This window comes from Phialemonium atrogriseum (genome assembly GCF_030411735.1).
Source record: "Phialemonium atrogriseum strain 8032-3 unplaced genomic scaffold QBC33scaffold_19, whole genome shotgun sequence".
NCBI lineage: Eukaryota > Fungi > Ascomycota > Sordariomycetes > Cephalothecales > Cephalothecaceae > Phialemonium > Phialemonium atrogriseum.
In genome coordinates this window covers 442,044-460,325 of record NW_026848156.1, presented here as the reverse complement: position 1 = coordinate 460,325, position 18,282 = coordinate 442,044, and the positions used below count along the sequence as shown (strand labels likewise).

Below are 18,282 nucleotides of genomic sequence, written 5' to 3'. Positions count from 1 at the left end.
GGAATAGCGTGCCATGTGTGCATGGGCTGAGGTGGGGACACTGTCACACGACAGGACAAGTCGCAGCTTCAACACTTTCCATACCTCCACTTGTGGTAGGCTCTAGCGAGGTGGGACGACGTGAGCGAACGGAAAGCGACGCCGGGGGCCTGGCCAGATGCCGGAAGGAGCCAGAGAGGGAAAGTGCGATTCAGCGGTGGTATACCTACCTAGTTGTGTCGAGAAACTCTGTTCCATATACGGGTTAGTTTGTTTAGTTCACAGTTACACCAAGTAGCAGCAGGTCGCAAAGCTACTGGTCTCGCCCGCGGCCACCACCGGCCTACGCCCAGATGCTTGAAGGCCGAAAGGCAGACTTTTAGAACCCGAATACATGTACGGGTTTTCACCCACTCTCTCCCTTGAAGAAAAGGAGAATAGTAAAATACGCAAACCAGGAAGAGGAGGACAGAAAATATCACAGCATCAATGACAATGTTGCGCTCTCGGGCCCGAGTTCTTGCAGCTTGCCAGCCCCTTCAATCCAGTCTGTCCAAGTTTACCAATTAGCCACCCATGCAGCTAATAAGTGAGGCATGCCCCATTGGCCTGGAGCTCCCAGGTAGTACAAATCCATACGTATGAATCCTTGCGAGCACACACCCTCCCGTTTATTGTGCCAGTGGGGTCCTGGCGTCGGCGAAGAGGGGAGGCAGAGTGTTTCGTCTGCGTGACTCAAGTTTAAACACCCCCGTCCGCCCCTGGTACATTTTTTTTCGATAGTTCTTATCAGATGGACTGATAATCGTCCGTCCTCCCGCTCCTTTTTGCCGAGATCGGGGGTCCATTCTTTGCTGGCTCTATATTTACCGCACTCTTGGTTGTTTCGCCCGGTAGTGAGCGTGTGTACATACTACTAGGGTTTCCTTCTTGACGAGGGCAATTTACACCTGAGTCTATTGCTTCGCGCGTCGCACCACTCCCAGCTCTTCAGGTCAACTAGGAGAGACAGCGCTGGCTGGACCTTCTCATCACAATGACGGTTAACGTCTTCTCCGTTCCCGTCTTTCTGATTGTCTTTCGGGAGACACTCGAGACAGTCATCATCATATCCGTCCTGCTTGCTTTCTTGAAACAAACTCTAGACGGGCCTGGGAGGGATGAGAAGGTCTACAAGAAACTCGTTCGGCAGGTGAGCTCCAATCGCAACCTGCGCATACGCAGTCCTCGGCGCGATTCCGCTAAACTTAGGGTGCAGGTTTGGTTGGGCACAGGCATCGGCCTCTTCATATGTCTCGTCATCGCCGGCGCTCTGATCGGCGTCTTCTACACACTTGGATCCAACAAATGGGATAGCAGCGAGAATGCATACGAGGGCGCCTTCGCGCTCATCGCTTCCATCATCATTACCATCGTCGGTGCCGCTCTCCTCCGTATTGGTAAGATGCAGGAGAAATGGCGGCTCAAGCTCGCCGCTGCGATGGAAGGCCCCGTCAAGACCAATAGCACCAGGACCGGGCGGCTGAAGCACTATGCGGAGAAGTACGCCATGTTTGTACTGCCATTCATCACGGTACTCCGGGAGGGCATCGAAGCCATCGTCTTCGTCGCTGGTGTATCCTTCTCGGCCACCGCCAAATCAGTTCCCCTCCCCGTCGTCATCGGCTTGCTGGCTGGCGGCGTCGTCGGTTATGCCCTGTACAAGTAAGAGCAACGCCGACGCCTCTCTCTCTCTCTCTCTCTCTCTTCTCGTCCATTTTCCTTTGCTGACCCAGCCATAGGGGAGGATCGACCACGAAGATGCAGATCTTCCTTGTGTTTTCCACTTGCTTGCTTTATCTCGTTGCCGCCGGGTTGTTCTCCCGCGCTGTTTGGGGCTTTGAGATGCATTATTGGAATAAGGCCCTGGGCGGTGGCGAAGCCGCTGAACTTGGCAATGGCCCCGGGTCCTACGACATCGATCAAAGCGTCTGGCACGTCAATGTAAGTGGCCTCAACCCACCCCTTCACAGCTCCTAGATACAGGGCTGACCCATCGCAGTGCTGCAGCCCCGAATTCAACGGCGGCGGAGGCTGGGGCTTCTTCAATGCCATCCTCGGATGGACCAACTCGGCAACATACGGCTCCGTCATCTCGTACAACCTCTACTGGCTCGTTGTGATCCTGGCATTCCTGACCATGCGATATCGCGAGGTTAAGGGGCACTGGCCACTGTTGAAGTCCAAGGTGGCACGGCAGGAGTCCGAGCCAAACAGTGATGAAAGAGGAAGCGAGGTCAACTCGGAGACGAGAAGCAAAATAGCGGCAACAGAGAAAGCCAAGGAAGTTAAAGCCTAAGGTCCAAGGAGGTAAACCTCGCCGCGTAGACGGTGGAGGCAGCCAGACTTGAGCGAATGAGATATGGTAGGGGTGGAAACTGGGAAGAAACAAATCGTGTATAGGGGGGGATAAAGGAAGAAGTCGATTGTATTTCTCGATATACCCGGAGAATGAGACACGTTCAGCACTGCTTGCTCGCTATCAGAGGGCCAAACGAATATGATGTGTATATGTGTGTGCATGTGTGCGAGCGCGCTTGTGGATCTGCGCCGTTGTTAAATAAATGGTGTGCCTGTAAGCATCTCAGTCCTCCGGAGTCCAATCCCAACTCCTCGCCGTGAACAGCTGTCTTGCTAGTCGGTCAGCTGCCATTGCTCCTTCATACCGAAGCCTCTGATCGCCAGCAGCCGAGCGAGTAAAACGGAAAGCTCCTTCGCCTCCGTCACGGCCTATTTGGTCTTCCTGCGTCGGGATCCATGAGGTAGAGGCTCGATCCTTCTTCCACGCAGCCCTTGAGATGGCGACGACGTTTGATGACAGCATGGTTTGGATATATTCCGCAATGGGCAGGATCCGTGTGCGAAGCCCGCAGTTGGTGTGATTCTTGTCGATCTGGTAACTCGGGCACTTTTTCAAGGTCGCTAGGATGTGGCTGATGTCTACAAGGGCCGAGTCTGGAACCCAGTCAACCGATGCAGGAGAGAAGTCGACGAGATACAGGAGATGCCTGCTCGTCAGGAATTTGATCATCTCGCCAAGCTGATATGAATCGCAGGCGGCGCTGGAATCGTAGCCGAGCTTACATTGCCTGTTCCGAGACGTATACAGACGGAGAAAGTGCTGCAGTGTGGAGGCGATGGTGTTCAATATGCACTCGCGCCTGTACTGGAGCTCCTCTTTGGAAACCGATTAGCAGCAACGAAAGGTCGATCAGGTCCGGCGTGTGGGCTCACTCTCAAGATGGTCCGAGAGATCCCACCAGGTGGCACCGTTCGTCTCGTATTCTGGATAGGGACTCCACCGGCTGGATCCATACATGATAAGCTCACGGGTCGCCACGAACATCTTGGTCGGCTGGTCCAGCAGCCAGGAGGCAAGAATCTTTTGCCGAAGCTGTTCCTCCGAGGCGGAAGTTAGACTCTGACTTGGACCCTCGCGGTCGTCTCTCGAGGCTCGGAGGTGGGTCGAGGGCCATTTAAATTTCAACCCCATGTTCAGATACCGCGAGACGGGAGCTGCACAGTCGAACCTGTCGGCCAGCACGGCCAAGATGGCGACATAAGACATGGTTGGGGGCTTGGTGGTCGTCTCCTTTCCATGCAATATCCGCATAAGATCACCGAACGCGGACTCTCGGCCCAGAGATCGGGTTGCCTCGTCATCATCGATGATCTCCACCCAGGGCAAGTCGTCCATGCCGGCGTCTTCAGGCCTTACATTCCGTAAAGATAGCTTTGCGAAAGCATCGGCGATTGACTTTGCCTCCCGAAAGCGAGAGTCTGAGAGCAAGTTCTCGAAGTATTTCGAGTGCTTCTTCAGAATCGCAAGCTCGACTCTAAATCCCACGCGGGCCTTGGCCTTGATGGCATGTCTGACCTGACCTGGCCGGATCTGTGCAGACTTCCTCGCAGATTTGAGCGTCTCCCTCGAGGTATCAAATACAACATCGAGTATGACATCGCCCTTTGGAGAGATGGCCACGATACCCGAGAATTGTTTGTCATCTGGATCCGCTGGGTCGCCGTCCTGGGTGCCTGCGTGCTGGTCCATGGAATCGAGGAACCGTCATAAATACGGACTCGGGCAGGTTGAAAATCGGCCGCCCGAACAACCAAACGAAGATATCGGCGTTAAATATTGCTGTATTGTGCGTATGTCGGTATGTAGGTATCCGTAGATGCAACAGAGGCCAATAGTGGGGCTCCAATGACGGCATTTCATTGCGAGGAAGCAATTTTACGCTGGCTCTTGGCTGATTACCGATGATTTGACCCGCGATGGTTCTCGCCAAGGCGTCGGCGACTTCAGCTCCCCTCAGCTCCCTCATCGTTTCAATCCGTTCTGGCTTCGCCCAAGGCTGCTCCGTTCACTCTCGCCATCTTGTTTGCTCGTCCAGCACCGGCAATGAAAAAGAGAGCTCCTAACCTATCGTTACCAGGGTTCCGGATCAAGGGTCCCTCTTTGCTTAGCGTGAACCTTCGGGCTTAAGGTCTTGGTGCTAGGGGTATATCATCAACACCCCCACCCATGGCTCTTGAGGACGGCAAGCAGGCTGTGTATTACATCGTTGGGCTCTTTGCATAGCGAGACACGAACCTCACAGGATTACACGCCGCTATTCTCGATCCTGATCCCGCAATGGCCCCCCGAATACGCCGAGCGCTCTGGCCAAGTTCACGGGTGAATAATTCCGAAACAGCTTTGGATGTCATAGCATCGGCCCAACCAGTCTTGCTTCTGGATGCCTTTATGGGCTATGTCTCGACATTCTTCCACGAGTTGCGCTACGAGCCCACAGCTGCGTTATCTTCCGCCGGTTCTCAAGATGGCCCAAGCATGTGCTCGTCCCACCAAGCTCACCCGAGGCGGCCTTGGCTACACGATGCCCGCCGCCACAGAATATTCTCCCAGACCCCGAGACGACAGTTCCACAACTACTTCGTAACGCACCTACCTTCGTCGTCTCTCCATCCCGACTCTCGGTCCTCCAGCGGCCCACACCACAAGCTCCCGCGTTCGGCTTCCACGCCGCACACCCAGGGCCCAGGATCGTCCCCCGCCGTGGTGCCGCCGAACATGCCGAGCCGAGACCTGACGGTCGTACGAATACCCCTCCGGAGTGCAAAGCACCACTTTGGCGCGTATAGCTCTCGGGGCTCGCGCGGCTATAACGAGGACACCAGCCAGGCTGGGACAATCAATATGCCCGCCTTTGCCAAGAGGGTGCCGATAAGCCTGAGTGCGAAGCGGGGCCCGAGATCCGGCGGCGAGGGTACAAGTGCAGATAGTTCCTTCGGGGATCCGCAGATCTTCTACTTTGGCGTGTTCGATGGCCATGGCGGTAGTGAGTGCAGCGAATTTCTCCGAGATGAGCTTCAAGGGTATATCGAAGCGGCGGCGGCCAATTTTGGCCTAAGGAGTAGTCTGAGGAGGGCCCAAAATGATGCGATGGGCCAAGACCAAACCGAGGATACTCGCTCCTTGAACACTTGGGAAAATCCGACCACGGCTCAAGGCCGTCAAGCTCTGAATCGAGTGCAGATGAAGAGCGGCGAGGAGGTCAAGGCTGAACTGAGCCGCTCTAAGAAGCAGGATCACGGGGACATTGTCGACCGCGGCTCTCTTAAGGAAAGCCTCGAAAGCGAAGAAACCCTTGTCCCGGAAAATGAAGACGTCCGCAGGGCACTCCTACTCGAGGAAGAGCTGGTCGATGAGTACAAGAGTACCGTGGGAGGCTACTTCCGCCGCTTCAAACCCTCGCATTTCGGCATCCTAGATCCTAGAGCACGCTCCTCAACCGACGACCCGGACAGCCCGGAGCCGGAGCCGTTGGACGATGTCGTGAGCCTCGAGTCGGTCCTCACGTACGCATTCCTCCGGGCGGACCTCGACTTCGTCACGGCGCAAGCCCGGAAACCCGACCCCGACGACCCGTACGTCTCGGACTTCCCGCTCAACCAGGATGAGGTCCTCGGCCGCCCCCACCTCGCACCTTCGGGCCAGGGGATCGGCGGCCCCGCCCGCTTCAAGGGCGGCTCGACGGCGTCGATCGCGCTCATCTCGACGCCGACCGCGGCGCCGTTCTGGCACCCGGCGGCGCACTCGACGCTCGCCGTGGCGCACGTGGGCGACACGCGGGTCCTCCTGTGCGAGACGGCCTCGGGCTTGGCGCGCCCGCTGACGTCGGACCACCACCCTTCGTCGCCGGCCGAGAGCCGGCGGCTGCGGCGGTTCGCCTCGGGCAGCCTGGTGACGGACTCGTTCGGCGAGGAGCGCATCTCGGGCCTCGCCAACAGCCGCGCCTTTGGTGACATGCGCGGCAAGCGTGTCGGCGTCAGCGCCGAGCCCGAGGTCGGCCGCGTCGAGCTGGGCCCCGCCGAGTACAGCTTCCTCGTGCTCGTCAGCGACGGCGTATCGGGCACGCTGAGCGACCAGGAGATTGTCGACGTCGTCAAGGAGGCGCGCACCCCCGAGCAGGGCGCCAGGGCCGTCGTCGAGTACGCCACCGAGGTCTCGTCCGACGGGGACAACGCCACCTGCCTCGTCGTCCGGCTGGGCGGGTGGGAGAGGAGGTCCGAGGGCGGGGTGGGGAGCTTGGGCACAAAGGAGATCAGGGACGCCAGGAGGGCCGAGGCGTTGGATCCGAGGAGGGGGAGGAGGTGAGGGAGAGAGACGAATAGCACTGTTAGACATAGTGATTTATGCAAATGAGCCGGTGTCTCGTCATGGGGCACGATATCCGCATGGTTATGGCGTTGTCGAATATAATAGCAATGAGCATGGTTGGCTACCTAGTCTACGAGTGTCAAAATACCAACCGCCAATGACCCTCCCCCGCTTCTTTTCTTCTTTTTATTGTCTGATACATGAACCGCGCCACACCCCATTTAGATAGGTAAAACCCCAAACCCCTCCCCCCAGTTCGGAACCCGCACCCTATGCCTACCTACCTACCTACTCGGTACCTAACTATGCTTATGCCGTCTCCATTTCTCCTAAGGGAGATACAAGGGGGCTTCCCCTCCCAACTCAGTACCGCTGATGCTGGCCGGGGTACTGGCCCCACGACTGCTGTCCCGGCGGTGGCTGCGGCGGATACTGCGGCTGCTGCCCGTACCCCGGCCCGCCGCCGTACCCCTGAGGGGGAGGCGGCCCGGGCGCCCAATACCCGCCCTGTGGGGGCGGCTGCTGGTGCTGGCCGGCATACCCGCCGCCTCCGTACGGCGACTGCTGCGGCGGCGGTGGCGCGCCGCCATACGTGGGGGCCCCCTGCGGCGGGTTTAGGTACTGCTGGGCGTAGCCGCCTGGGGGTGGCGCCTGCGACGGCGGGGCCTGGCTGCCGGAGCCGCCGTAGCCGTAGCCGGACTCGGAGGAGGGGCGGCCGTGGGAGGCGGCGGCGGGGGGCGCTGGGGAGGCGGACATGTAGTTGGCCGAGGGGTTGCCGTCGCCACCGCCCATGGCGGACAGGTCGCGGGTCTGGACCTGGGACCACAGCGAGCCGGCCACCTTGCCGTGGCCGAGCTGGCCGAAGGCGTCCTGGATGCCGCCAAAGGTGCCGTGCGAGTGGCCGCCCTGGCCGTGCGAGTGGCCGTGGCCCCCGCCCACCTTCTCGCCCTGGAGCAGGTGGTTCTTGCCGGCCTTGACGGACTCGGACGACAGGATCTGGTTGAGCCGGGACGAGTACTTCGTCTCCTGCGCCCACTTGCGCACCGTGTTGAACATGTCCTGCTGGATCGTGATGCGCTCGTCGCGCAGGGCCGGGTGATGGAAGGCCCGCAGCACGTCGTTGACGACCTCATCGACGGGGACGCCCGGGTTCTCCCAGGCGAAGATGACGCGGCTGTTTTCTCTCGGGTTAGCAACTGTCTACGTCCATCTCAGGGGGGCTGGCTTGGCCTTACGGGACAACGTATTGCAATATGGTTGCGGCAATTCGCCCGCCACAGGAGTTGAGGATGTTGGTGAAGTGGTCCTTGGAAAGCATCGAGTGCGTGGGGTTGGTGCAGTGGGGATCCGTCCAAGGTTCGTACTGAGAGTCAGCGCTGGTTTTGATGACTCCCGATGAGCCTTCCTTCAAGGCCTTGGAGACCTGGTTGATGATGGGCCTCACGAAGGGGGCAAGCAGGCCGAGAACAAAGGCTGTCAGTGTCTCGCTGATGTGCTCGATTAGCTTCTCGAGTCCAGGAATCTTGGCGATAATACCGTTGATCCCTTTCACGATTTTGTCTCTGAACAGGAGGATAGGGTAGATCTGCTTGGAGACCTTGACAGGGTCGAAGCTGGCGCTCATGCCCGGAACCTGGTTTGTGTTGTCTCGAGTGAGGTTCTCCTGCTCCTGTGTAGCCGACGCTGCCTGAAGGCTTCTCGCCTGCGAAGCAAAGTCGCCGCCAATGCCTGGGAGCTGGCCGATCAGGGAGATGAAATCCTGACCACCGCCTCCCGAGCCGGAGCCAAAGAGACCGCGGTCACCGCCGGCAGTCGGGCCACCCGACTTATTGAGCTGCTCGGCATTCTTGAGGGCGATGTTCACCTCGTCGACTTCGGACTGGGTGAAATGGTCGGTGGCCTCACCTAGGACCGAGTGCAGGAAGTCGACGGCTCCGAATGTGCCAGTGACGAGGGGGAAGACCTTCTTGCCCTGCACGTTGATCTGCGTAGCGGAGCCGCAGTGGGGGAAGACCTGATGGTAGCCAAGCTCAAGCAGGGCTAGCTCGCAGTAGTTGCTATGGGCACTAAAGTCTTCCATGCAGTGCAGAGCCTGGCCCAGGCACCTCAGCGCTTCACAGAGATCTGCCTCCTTGCCGGATGTACCACCAGACCCGTGCGTGTAGACACGACCGAAGTGGATGCTCCGAGCAAAGGCAAAGCGCAAGTAGCCGGCACTGGTCGCCCATGTTCCGGTTTCGTTGGCGATGTAGTTCTTCATGCCGGTGCGAGGGTCAATCTCGAGCTCTTTGGGGTCAACTGGCCCTCGCAACCTGGGATCATACTTCCGGGCGTCTTCGCCGTCAGCATAGCCGCGAGGGTTGTCGATGTGCTCCTCAGGACGATAGACACCAAGGCGTTCCTCGGTGACCTCGAATTCTTCCGTCGCGTAGCCATGGGCCATGAAGGAGAGAACCCAAACCTGCAGCAGTGTCCGCGCGTAAGGAGCCGCCCCAACGGGTCACCCAAAAAGGAGGAGTCTTACCAGAATCCTGATGGTGGCGGCATTCACGCCCTTCACGCTGCCGACATCGATGGCTTGAGAGTAGTCCCGCAGCCAGTTGCCGAAATAGGTCCGCGCCACCATCATGGTGGTCCATTTCTTCCCATGCAAGAATGCGAGCGTCTTCAGCATATCCTCGATATCTGTTTCCCCACATTGTTAACCATGTTAACCCAGTTGGAGCAGTGATCAGGATTATAGGAACCTCCATGTCTCCAATTTTGGCCCTCGACTTGGGCAATGGACGGAATATTGCCAGCACCAAAGGCTGCAGCTTTCCCAGGCAATACCACGAGAAGCAAGGCGAAGACCAGGAGCATGCTGCCCCCGCTCATCCGAATCGACGTCATCTAGGGAACCACCGGTAGGTGTCCGGACAACCAAGGGTGGGCTTGAGGATGGAGAGGTAGCTGAAAGGCACAGATAACTGTGTGAAGAAGGATCTGGAGCGTAGGTGTTGATGTGACGGAGCTCTGATGTGCAGTCCAAAAGATGATCCCGTCATGGAGGGGTCGATTTTTTGAGGGGTAGTCGCAGGGCAAGCGCCACAATTACGCAACAGGTTCAGCTGGGTCTGTTCGCTTCTCCAGCTCTAACGAAGCTACGGGATGGACTGCGATGCAGCTGAAAATAATGCACAGCCTAGGTTCCGGGAAGCACTTAACAACAGACAATATGCCATCCGCAACGGCGCATGGTTTCCATAGCCACGAAGACATTGCAAAACCCCCTAATCACCTCCAGGTTCCTTACCCAAGCCGCCAAGGTTCTAGTGGATGTATAGGTTAGGCAGCAAGCACAGACTGCACAGTGGTGTGGTGATAGTCAAGAATTGGTAGTGGCCAGTGCTAGAAAGCTGTGGAGTAAAATATTCACGTGCTAGACCCTGTTTGAGCGCGTTCCTGAGGCAGGGGTTCCTATGGCTGGGGCCAGGATGGACCTACCCCCGCCGTGTAACCCCTGCGAAATCGCGACGTCTCATCCATTCTTCCAACATAGTCCGCGACCAGATTTGGTCATTGTCGCCCACACAATCATCCCTGACCCCAGAATCCGAGTCCTAGAGAGCCTGCAAATGGAGTCCAACCGATCAACGGTGGACTGCTAGCCCGGATGCTAACCATTCTCGCCATCAGGGTCAAATCGCAAAAGTACCTGAGCCGACTCTGGAAGCCCTCTGGGGGACTGCTGTCTGTTTTTGGCTTCTGCATCAAAGTGAAGCCTTTCTCGAACCTAGCCGAAGCACATGCAATGCAGTTCGTTGCCCAACATACCTCATCCCCGTGCCCAAAGTGTATTGCGCCTTTGTCCACAACGGTTCCACATACATCGTCATGAGCAAGATGGACGGAGAGATAGCCGCGAGTGGCTGGCTCTCGCGCACCGAGGAAAGCAAGAGACGGATTCTAGATCAGCTAAGGAGCATGGTTTCCGAGCTTCGCACTATACAACCACCGGAGGGGATGGGTGTTGCCAATGTCAATGGCGGCCCTTTCTACGACTGTCGCCTAGCTTCAAAACTGCTCTGGGGCCCATTTAGCACTGTCTGCGAATTCCATAGGGCGCTGGCGAACGAGCCTGATCTGGATGCCAACTTTGAAAAGCTTCCTCCCGACCTAGTCGAGCTTTTGACGTACTACAAACGACCTTGCAATACCCTGGTCTTTACACACGGCGACCTGAGTAGCTTGAACATACTGGTGCGGGGAGACGATGTGGTGGGCATTATTGACTGGGAAACATCGGGCTGGTCTCCGTCCTACTGGGAATACACGTGTGCCTGGAATGTTAATTCATATAATCCATTCTGGCAACAGGAGGTAGGCAGATTCTTGACGCCGGCACCTCACGAGCTGCGAATGGATAGCATACGGCGCAAGTATTTCCCCCCTTTCTGAAGTGCCACTACAACGACATGGGCCATCCTGTCTATGGCACCAGTTCTCTATTCTGGAGTATGTCCCAAATTGCTGCCGCCTAAGAGTTATGGCCTTCTCCGTCGAATCGATGAGCGGCTCCTTTCTTTTCGACGTACCACATGGCTGTTTGTCGCACATACCTAGTTAATTGTTTACGTGGGCCGTTTCCTTACCCAGAAGCGATCCATCCTTCTCCCCCACCGGGCAGTTGTCACGCCATTAATCTAGCAGGACGTGAGAGTGATTGGCGAGCGCAAGACTGGTGGCATGGCATGGTCTGATGCGGGAGAATTCAAAGAACCGCGGGATTTCATGTCAACCTCAGTCGAGCGACTACTGGCCCATATTTGTGGCAAGTTCACGCGCCGGTACATTAAACGGTTGTCTGAATCTTAAAAAGATGGAGGACGGAGCTGGCTGATAAGGCAGACCTAGAATGGATCACGTGTTCCTTAACTAGCAGATCGGATGGGGTTATGGAAATGCCTATGCCAAGTAGAAGCTGTTGATAATTTCACGTTCTTCAAGGAGGAAAAGAGCCAGTGACGTCTGAAGAATGGGGCGATACTCCGTTAATCTCGCCAAGATTGGTTACGGAAGCGCCGGATTTCTAGAAATTTGCACGGGCCTGCGCTCAACCCAGCTTACCCTGATTGGCCGGAGACGGCGGGCTCTGCTTCTCTGCTGACGGGCTCTGCTTTCCTCGCGTCGCAAACCCCTAAAAACTTCAGGGTGCAAAGTTGTCCAGACTGAAATGATTTCTAAACCCCTATTCGCTTTCAAATCCCATCCGCCTTATTTGTCCTTGTTGCGTTTGAAGGCCTCTGTCGCCTGCCTCTATCCTCCACCTCTGCCTCGGCCGCCGTGCCATCTCTCTTTAAAGCCGTCGTCCTCCGTCGCCCCTCGATAGATTGATTGTCTTATAAGATCGCCCCATCTTCTATTCGAGATGCCCTCCGCCACTCTCCCGACCTTTACGCTCGCCGAAGTCGAGTCGCATAACACGAAGAAGTCTCTCTATGTCACGCTGGGAAAGAATGTCTACGACTTGACTGATTTTGTCGACTCCCATCCCGGCGGTGCCGACTTGGTGCTTCAATATGCTGGGAAGGACGTCGCAGATATACTCAAGGACGAGACCTCGCACCCGCATTCGGAAACAGCCTACGAGGTCCTCGATGAGTCACTAGTTGGATTTCTAGCCTCGGGCAAGGCTGCTGCGAATGGCTCGGCTTCGGCCAACTGTGTGGCCAACGGCGTGGCCAACGGCAGCGCCAAAGCCGCTGGCAATGCACCCGACGTGCATCCAAGGACGGGCATGTCGTGTGAGGAGGATCTGAACAAGGAGACGGACCCTGTCGGAGACTACAAGACACACAAATTCCTTGACCTGAACCGCCCGCTCTTTTCACAGGTCTGGTACGGGGGCTTTAGCAAAGAGTTCTATCTAGACCAGGTCCACCGGCCACGGCATTACAAGGGCGGCGAATCTGCCCCCCTGTTCGGAAACTTCCTCGAGCCTCTTTCCAAGACTCCATGGTGGCTGATCCCCATCATATGGCTACCACCCGTCTGCTACGGCGTCTACCTTGCTCACCAAGGATTCAACACTGGCTTGGAACAAGCTGCCTACTTCGTTCTAGGCATCTCGATCTGGACCCTACTGGAATATGTCATTCACCGTTGCCTATTCCACCTCGACCAGTAAGAAACTCTTTCCCCAGATTGGACCGTGGTGTACTGTACTGACGCTTCTCTAAGTTACCTGCCCGACAACCATGTATTCCTCACGCTGCATTTCGTCCTCCATGGCGTCCACCACTATCTTCCCATGGACAAGCTCCGGCTGGTGATGCCCCCTACCCTCTTTGTTGCTCTTGCTTCTCCGTTCTGGAAGCTGGCCCACTTCATCTTCTTCTGGGATTGGAATATCGCCACAACTGTGTTCTGCGGCGCCGTCTTCGGATACATCTGCTACGACCTAACGCACTACTTCCTCCATCACCAGAACCTACCACTGTGGTACAAGGGGCTGAAGAAGTACCATCTCCAACATCACTTCCTGGACTATGAAAATGGCTTCGGCATCACCAGCCGCTTCTGGGATCGCGTTTTTGGTACTGAGATTGTAACTCTAGTGAAGACATCATAAAACACAGTGGAGGGCGAAGGTAATGCATCAGGAAGAAAAGGAGAAGGAGAAGGAGAAGAAGGGAGGAAGCTGGAACTGTCACCCTCCCAACTTAATCAGGTCCTCCCAACTTAATCAGGTTACAGCACTTGCTTGTCATGGGGGTCACAGCTGGATGGTGTTTCAGGGGGAATGTATTTATGCTTGGCTGGGGATGGCTACTCTCAAGGGAAACCCCTAATAATGCTTGATATCTTAATAAGTAATACTCACGATCAATCTGTACTGACACTTAAGTGCTCATACATGAAGGTCTGGCTGCCCATGTACCAAGGTACCTAGCAGCGCTATTTCCAAAGGCGGGTACGTACCTACCTTGGGGCCCTTGGCCCGACACCTCCGAAGCAGTGAAATCTTAGGCTTGGCACGACCTTCACAACCCTGCACACAACCACCCCGCATCGCGTCGGTATCCTGCACCTAGCATCCCGCCTGTGTGAACAGAACTGCGCGCGTGCGTCAAGCAGCAGATCATCCTTCGGCTTGAATCATTCTTCTGGCAAAGTCAAGATTTAATATCTATATTTCTGGCTGTGCAGCTGAGAAATAAAGCTCAACCTACCAATCTCAGCGACTCGTCCTCCTCTCCTGGGCTATCGAGGCTATCAAGGTACCAGGTACAGGCAAAAAAGCTTGAAATCCAGAAGGTAAGCACGTGACAAGTCACTCGACGCCTCTCAGATTTTACTTTCCGCCCTCCATTTTTCACATTTTCTCCCGTCCCCACTCCCCACTTGCCAAATCTCGCCCCCCCCCCCAGGCATCTCGAGTTCAGCCTGACTCAAGTCACAAGACCAGCCACACAAAACCTGTGTCTTTCCGCGCATCCTCAGCACGATTGTGCCGACAACATAGAACTTGCAGCAGTCATCTAACGGGATTACAGAGTTACCTGAGTAGTACAAACATCTCCCTCCCGTTGCAAACATGTCGGGCCTAGACGTTGAGGCATTGCTCGATTCGACTGCCAACTCGGCTGCTGCCAAGGAGCAGGCTACCAAAGCCAGTGTCAATGGTGATTCACCCAAGAATGGCCGACTCAGCAACAGTGAGACTTCCCGCGATGGCAATGGCAACCGGGGCCAGGGGCGAGACCGAGATCGGGAGCGCAAAGTCCGGACTCGCAGCCCTGAGCACCGTGGCAGCCGCCGGGGCACCCCGAGTGAACATGGAAGAGACACCCCAAGAAGTGAAACTGGCAGCCACAGAAGTAGGCGCAGAAGCCGAAGCCGTGATTCTGATCGCCGACACTCACGTCGTGATAGAGACGGTGATTATTACCGCAGCAGAGGTGGACGCTCCCGCACTCGCACCCGCTCTCCAAATGGCCACTATCGCAACCGCCGAGGTGGTCACCGTCGCGACCGAGACCGTGACGACCATGGCTATCGCCGACGCGATGACGAACGAGACCGCCTCCGTGGTGGTGACAATCGCAATGCCCCCCGCGATGCCCCTCCTGCACAGCTGACTGAGGATGAGCGTGACCGTCGCACTGTCTTTGTCCAGCAGCTTGCGGCCCGTCTTCGCACCAAGGAACTCAAGGAGTTCTTCGAGAAGGTTGGGCCTGTGGCTGAAGCTCAGATAGTTAAAGATCGCGTCAGCAATCGTTCCAAAGGGTATGTGCCCTCCCCCCCCCTCTCCCCCCAACCCTACTCTCCGAAGCCCCTGCTAACTCCCTTTCAAAGTGTCGGCTATGTGGAATTCAAAAACGAAGAGTCTGTCGCTGCCGCCCTTCAGCTTACGGGCCAAAAGCTCCTAGGTATTCCTGTCATCGTCCAGCTTACGGAGGCCGAGAAGAATCGCCAAGTCCGTAATACGGAAGCCTCCGGGCAACACCCCAACTCGATCCCATTCCACCGCCTCTATGTGGGAAACATCCACTTCAGCATTACAGAACAGGACCTCCAGAATGTCTTTGAGCCATTTGGTGAGCTAGAGTTCGTCCAGCTGCAGAAGGATGATACCGGCCGCAGCCGCGGCTACGGATTCGTCCAGTAAGTTAAAGTCCTCCCATGCTAGAAGCGCTCCTCTGTGACGTAGCAGCTACTAACATGCCCACTCCCAGGTTCCGCGACGCTGGTCAGGCCAGAGAGGCCTTGGAGAAGATGAACGGGTTCGATCTTGCTGGTCGCCCCATCCGTGTTGGTCTTGGCAACGATAAGTTTACCCCAGAGTCAACTGCCAATCTCTTGCAGAGATTCCAAGGCCAGAACCAACAGTATCAGGGATCGGCCTTCTCCGGTGCTGGAGGACGAGGAGCCGCAAACTCAGCCTTCGATCGCGCCGGTGGCCGAGACAATGAAAAGGGTACTGGCGCCAGCGCCCTCGACGACACCGACGTGGCCGGCGTCAACTTTAACAACTACAGCCGAGATGCCCTCATGAGAAAGTTGGCCAGAACTGACGAACCCTCTAATGGCACCAATGAACGACAGATTATCAAGCCCAAGACTGAGGCCAAGCCTCTCCCCATTAACGTCAACATGGCGAGCCGTTGCGTTGTCCTCCGGAATATGTTCGACCCCACTGAGTAAGTCCCCACATCCGACCTCATCTAAGTGGCCATGCTGTGATTCTAACTCTTGTGTGTTATAGGGAAGAGGGCGAGGACTGGATCAAGGAGCTGGAGGATGACGTCCGCCAAGAGGCTGAGGAGAAATATGGTCACGTCGTTCACATTTCTTTAGATACCAACTCCCCAGGCGACATCTACCTCAAATTCGACAAGGTCCAGGGCGGCGAGAATGCCATCAAGGGCCTGAACGGCCGCTACTTCGGCGGGAGGATGATCACCGCTGCACCTGTTGTGGACGCAGTCTACAGCAGTTTGTTCTCTCGCACCAAGGCGATCTGAGACGCTAATCTCCACTTGACAAGATGCTGCCTTTAGGGTTCCTCCCGGTAGGCCCTTGATCTGGCTCCTGGCTCCTGGTTTCAGGTTGCCAGGCTGACATGACTTGGCAGTATCTCGAATATCCGATCCCCGACCTCACCTCGCCTCGCTTCGCCTCACCTCCACGACCTGACCGACCACGACCCCGCGCCAGTCCTGATCATGTCAGTTCCCCCTTCTCAAACCACCATGACCTGGAAGAAACCGTCCAAGCAAGGATGAATAAGAACAAGAAAACGAAGGAGAAAAAAAATAGGAAAAAGGAAGGAAAGAACCGAGAGACCCTCTCTGTCCCCGTTTGTCTCCTTCTAACGAGTGGATGTCTTGCACTGGCCCTAGCTAGTTCACCATTCTGCCCCGAGACGACGCAACGACTCGCCCCGCAACCCCTGTACGAGTTTAATTCGGTATCCGGTCTGGCAGAATCGCGTTGGTGTTTCACTGATACCACACAGCTGCAGAAAACCGTCTGCATTCGCTTTAGCCCCTCGGCACGACGAGGAGGCCGACATCCATCGAACTGTTTACATGGCATTCATGATGCTGATCTTTGTACCTAGATCGATTCCCGACGTTCGGAGGATTTGTCCGATCCGGAAGGCCCCCATTACCCCATTTGCCGTAGGTAGCATGTTGCAGGTGCCCTAATAGGAGTTTCGGCTAGGTTACTGTCAATTAAATTCCCCATTAATCTCAACATCATCCTCATGCACCGTGGGATTAACGTTTGGGCTCGTTCCCGTCTCTTTTAACGAAGCAACTTTCCTTGTCCCTTCTTCTTTTGGCTCCCTGATTATTATCCTATCACCCTGGCAGCATTGTGGCATGCGGGGTGGCCCAGCGCCTCCTTGTCCTCTCTCTAGCCGGTCTTCCTCTCCATGCTTTGGATCATCAGGGAATGGGGACCTCCCGTGTCTTATTCCGATGCTCGAGGTTTTTCCCATTGACTCCATCGATCACCATCCTCTTGGACGTAATGTGGCTATTGAAATGGTCTAGGCCTCTCGTTTTCCCGACTTCCAGCCAGCCAAATGGAGTTTAGCATTTTGCTGTGGCTACCCCTGAAATATATAATAAATCTTTGCCTGTGAGATACATGCCCTCGACTAGTCTCAGTATATTGTGATTCTGATCTCCCAGGCATCTTCCATTTATCTGAAGAATGAAAGAAGACGAGACATATGCACAGTTACCTATTCAGGCAGGCACATCGCCGGCCTCACAACGCCATGGCCAACGTTCTCTTTTCATAATCCCCGAAACGGCGTAGCTAACCAATCGCCCTTCTTTTACAGACCCAAGGTTCTAGAGAGTCAAGTCAGAACGACTGGTAAGATCAACTGTCCCTTTCTCCTCCACCTAGGGCTTGTCTGGTAGGGACCGAGCATTCGAGATAACGCCCTCCCCCTGAAACGTCTTTGGCAGGTCAGCCTTGCCTACGATCTGCCCAACTTCTAGATCCATCTCACTTGGAGGGAAGGAGCTTACTATTCTCTACCACTCACCCTGATATCGACCTCACTTTCGCTTCAATCTCTGCGGATTTTTGAACCAACACAGTGGACGTGGTGGACCTGACCAAAATATTCACAACTCTCCGCCCTTATCAACCTACGTCACTAGAAGCAAACATCTTTCCACAAGGTAAGTCTTCACTTTCCTTCCTGATACCTCATGGGACCACCGCCTTTCTTCACTCCTTTCTTTCTGCCTCTGCTGCAGACACACCCCCCGGTGTGTCTCCCTGCGGTAGCTACTATAACTACCTCTGGCCGACTGAAAGGTTCTCTTTCGCACAACGAGTCCCTAGGCCAAGACTTGACGTGACCTGCCTCTTTCTTCTCCCGATCACCATCTTTCCTACCTCGGGACGACTATCAACGGTAATATCTCGCCCTACTAATCGGCACCACAGTCTACAAGACAGGGCCCTCATCACGCATCTTGAAAACTCGAGTCCAAGGTACTACTTTATCTACCTATGCCGTCCCTCTGGCAACTCTACCCAGTGACCTCTCTCACCAGATCTCTCACAAGATCCCTCAGGAA

The 18,282-nt window shown here is 55.9% G+C and overlaps 6 protein-coding genes across 6 annotated transcripts; 4 read left to right on the top strand and 2 right to left on the bottom strand.

Annotated features, from left to right (window-relative positions):
* Positions 1-637: 637 nt before the first annotated feature.
* QBC33DRAFT_544533 (putative iron transferase) lies at positions 638-2,487 on the top strand. The gene is made up of 4 exons (XM_060428465.1): positions 638-1,171; positions 1,238-1,683; positions 1,761-1,962; positions 2,021-2,487. Exons 1-4 carry the CDS (start codon positions 1,016-1,018, stop codon positions 2,315-2,317), a joined length of 1,101 nt encoding a protein of 366 aa, XP_060281729.1. The 5' UTR covers positions 638-1,015; the 3' UTR covers positions 2,318-2,487.
* QBC33DRAFT_143827 (uncharacterized protein) lies at positions 2,460-4,269 on the bottom strand. The gene is made up of 2 exons (XM_060422128.1): positions 3,253-4,269; positions 2,460-3,195 (listed from the first exon to the last, which is right to left on the bottom strand). Exons 1-2 carry the CDS (start codon positions 4,067-4,069, stop codon positions 2,603-2,605), a joined length of 1,410 nt encoding a protein of 469 aa, XP_060281728.1. The 5' UTR covers positions 4,070-4,269; the 3' UTR covers positions 2,460-2,602.
* A 1-nt stretch (position 4,270) lies between these two features.
* On the top strand, positions 4,271-6,880 carry QBC33DRAFT_591175 (phosphatase 2C-like domain-containing protein). Its single transcript, XM_060431637.1, has one exon. It carries the CDS (start codon positions 4,658-4,660, stop codon positions 6,680-6,682), a length of 2,025 nt encoding a protein of 674 aa, XP_060281727.1. The 5' UTR covers positions 4,271-4,657; the 3' UTR covers positions 6,683-6,880.
* Positions 6,743-10,055, bottom strand: QBC33DRAFT_544524 (heterokaryon incompatibility Het-C). Its single transcript, XM_060428464.1, has 4 exons — positions 9,433-10,055; positions 9,210-9,370; positions 7,921-9,146; positions 6,743-7,859 (listed from the first exon to the last, which is right to left on the bottom strand). Exons 1-4 carry the CDS (start codon positions 9,575-9,577, stop codon positions 7,049-7,051), a joined length of 2,343 nt encoding a protein of 780 aa, XP_060281726.1. The 5' UTR covers positions 9,578-10,055; the 3' UTR covers positions 6,743-7,048.
* Positions 10,056-10,340: 285 nt separating this feature from the next.
* QBC33DRAFT_579630 (kinase-like domain-containing protein) lies at positions 10,341-11,125 on the top strand (the record flags this gene model as incomplete). Its single annotated transcript, XM_060431152.1, has 2 exons — positions 10,341-10,510; positions 10,567-11,125. The coding sequence occupies 2 exons, from the start codon at positions 10,341-10,343 to the stop codon at positions 11,123-11,125; spliced, it is 729 nt and encodes a 242-aa protein (XP_060281725.1).
* Positions 11,126-12,095: 970 nt separating this feature from the next.
* QBC33DRAFT_579629 (uncharacterized protein) lies at positions 12,096-16,194 on the top strand (the record flags this gene model as incomplete). Its single annotated transcript, XM_060431151.1, has 7 exons — positions 12,096-12,850; positions 12,908-13,274; positions 13,311-13,375; positions 14,387-14,956; positions 15,026-15,334; positions 15,406-15,870; positions 15,936-16,194. 7 exons carry the CDS (start codon positions 12,096-12,098, stop codon positions 16,192-16,194), a joined length of 2,790 nt encoding a protein of 929 aa, XP_060281724.1.
* Positions 16,195-18,282: the final 2,088 nt, after the last annotated feature.

Coding starts and splice junctions, on each gene's coding strand:
- QBC33DRAFT_143827 (XM_060422128.1), bottom strand. CDS start 4,069: ATGGACCAGCACGCAGGCACCCAGGACGGCGACCCAGCGGATCCAGAT. Junction 3,196..3,252: donor TCTCTCGGACCATCTTGAGA/GTGAGCCCACAC, acceptor CGGTTTCCAAAG/AGGAGCTCCAGTACAGGCGC.
- QBC33DRAFT_544533 (XM_060428465.1), top strand. CDS start 1,016: ATGACGGTTAACGTCTTCTCCGTTCCCGTCTTTCTGATTGTCTTTCGG. Junction 1,684..1,760: donor GTCGGTTATGCCCTGTACAA/GTAAGAGCAACG, acceptor ACCCAGCCATAG/GGGAGGATCGACCACGAAGA. Junction 1,963..2,020: donor AAAGCGTCTGGCACGTCAAT/GTAAGTGGCCTC, acceptor GACCCATCGCAG/TGCTGCAGCCCCGAATTCAA.
- QBC33DRAFT_591175 (XM_060431637.1), top strand. CDS start 4,658: ATGGCCCCCCGAATACGCCGAGCGCTCTGGCCAAGTTCACGGGTGAAT.
- QBC33DRAFT_544524 (XM_060428464.1), bottom strand. CDS start 9,577: ATGACGTCGATTCGGATGAGCGGGGGCAGCATGCTCCTGGTCTTCGCC. Junction 9,371..9,432: donor CCAAAATTGGAGACATGGAG/GTTCCTATAATC, acceptor GTGGGGAAACAG/ATATCGAGGATATGCTGAAG. Junction 7,860..7,920: donor ATATTGCAATACGTTGTCCC/GTAAGGCCAAGC, acceptor GAGAGAAAACAG/CCGCGTCATCTTCGCCTGGG.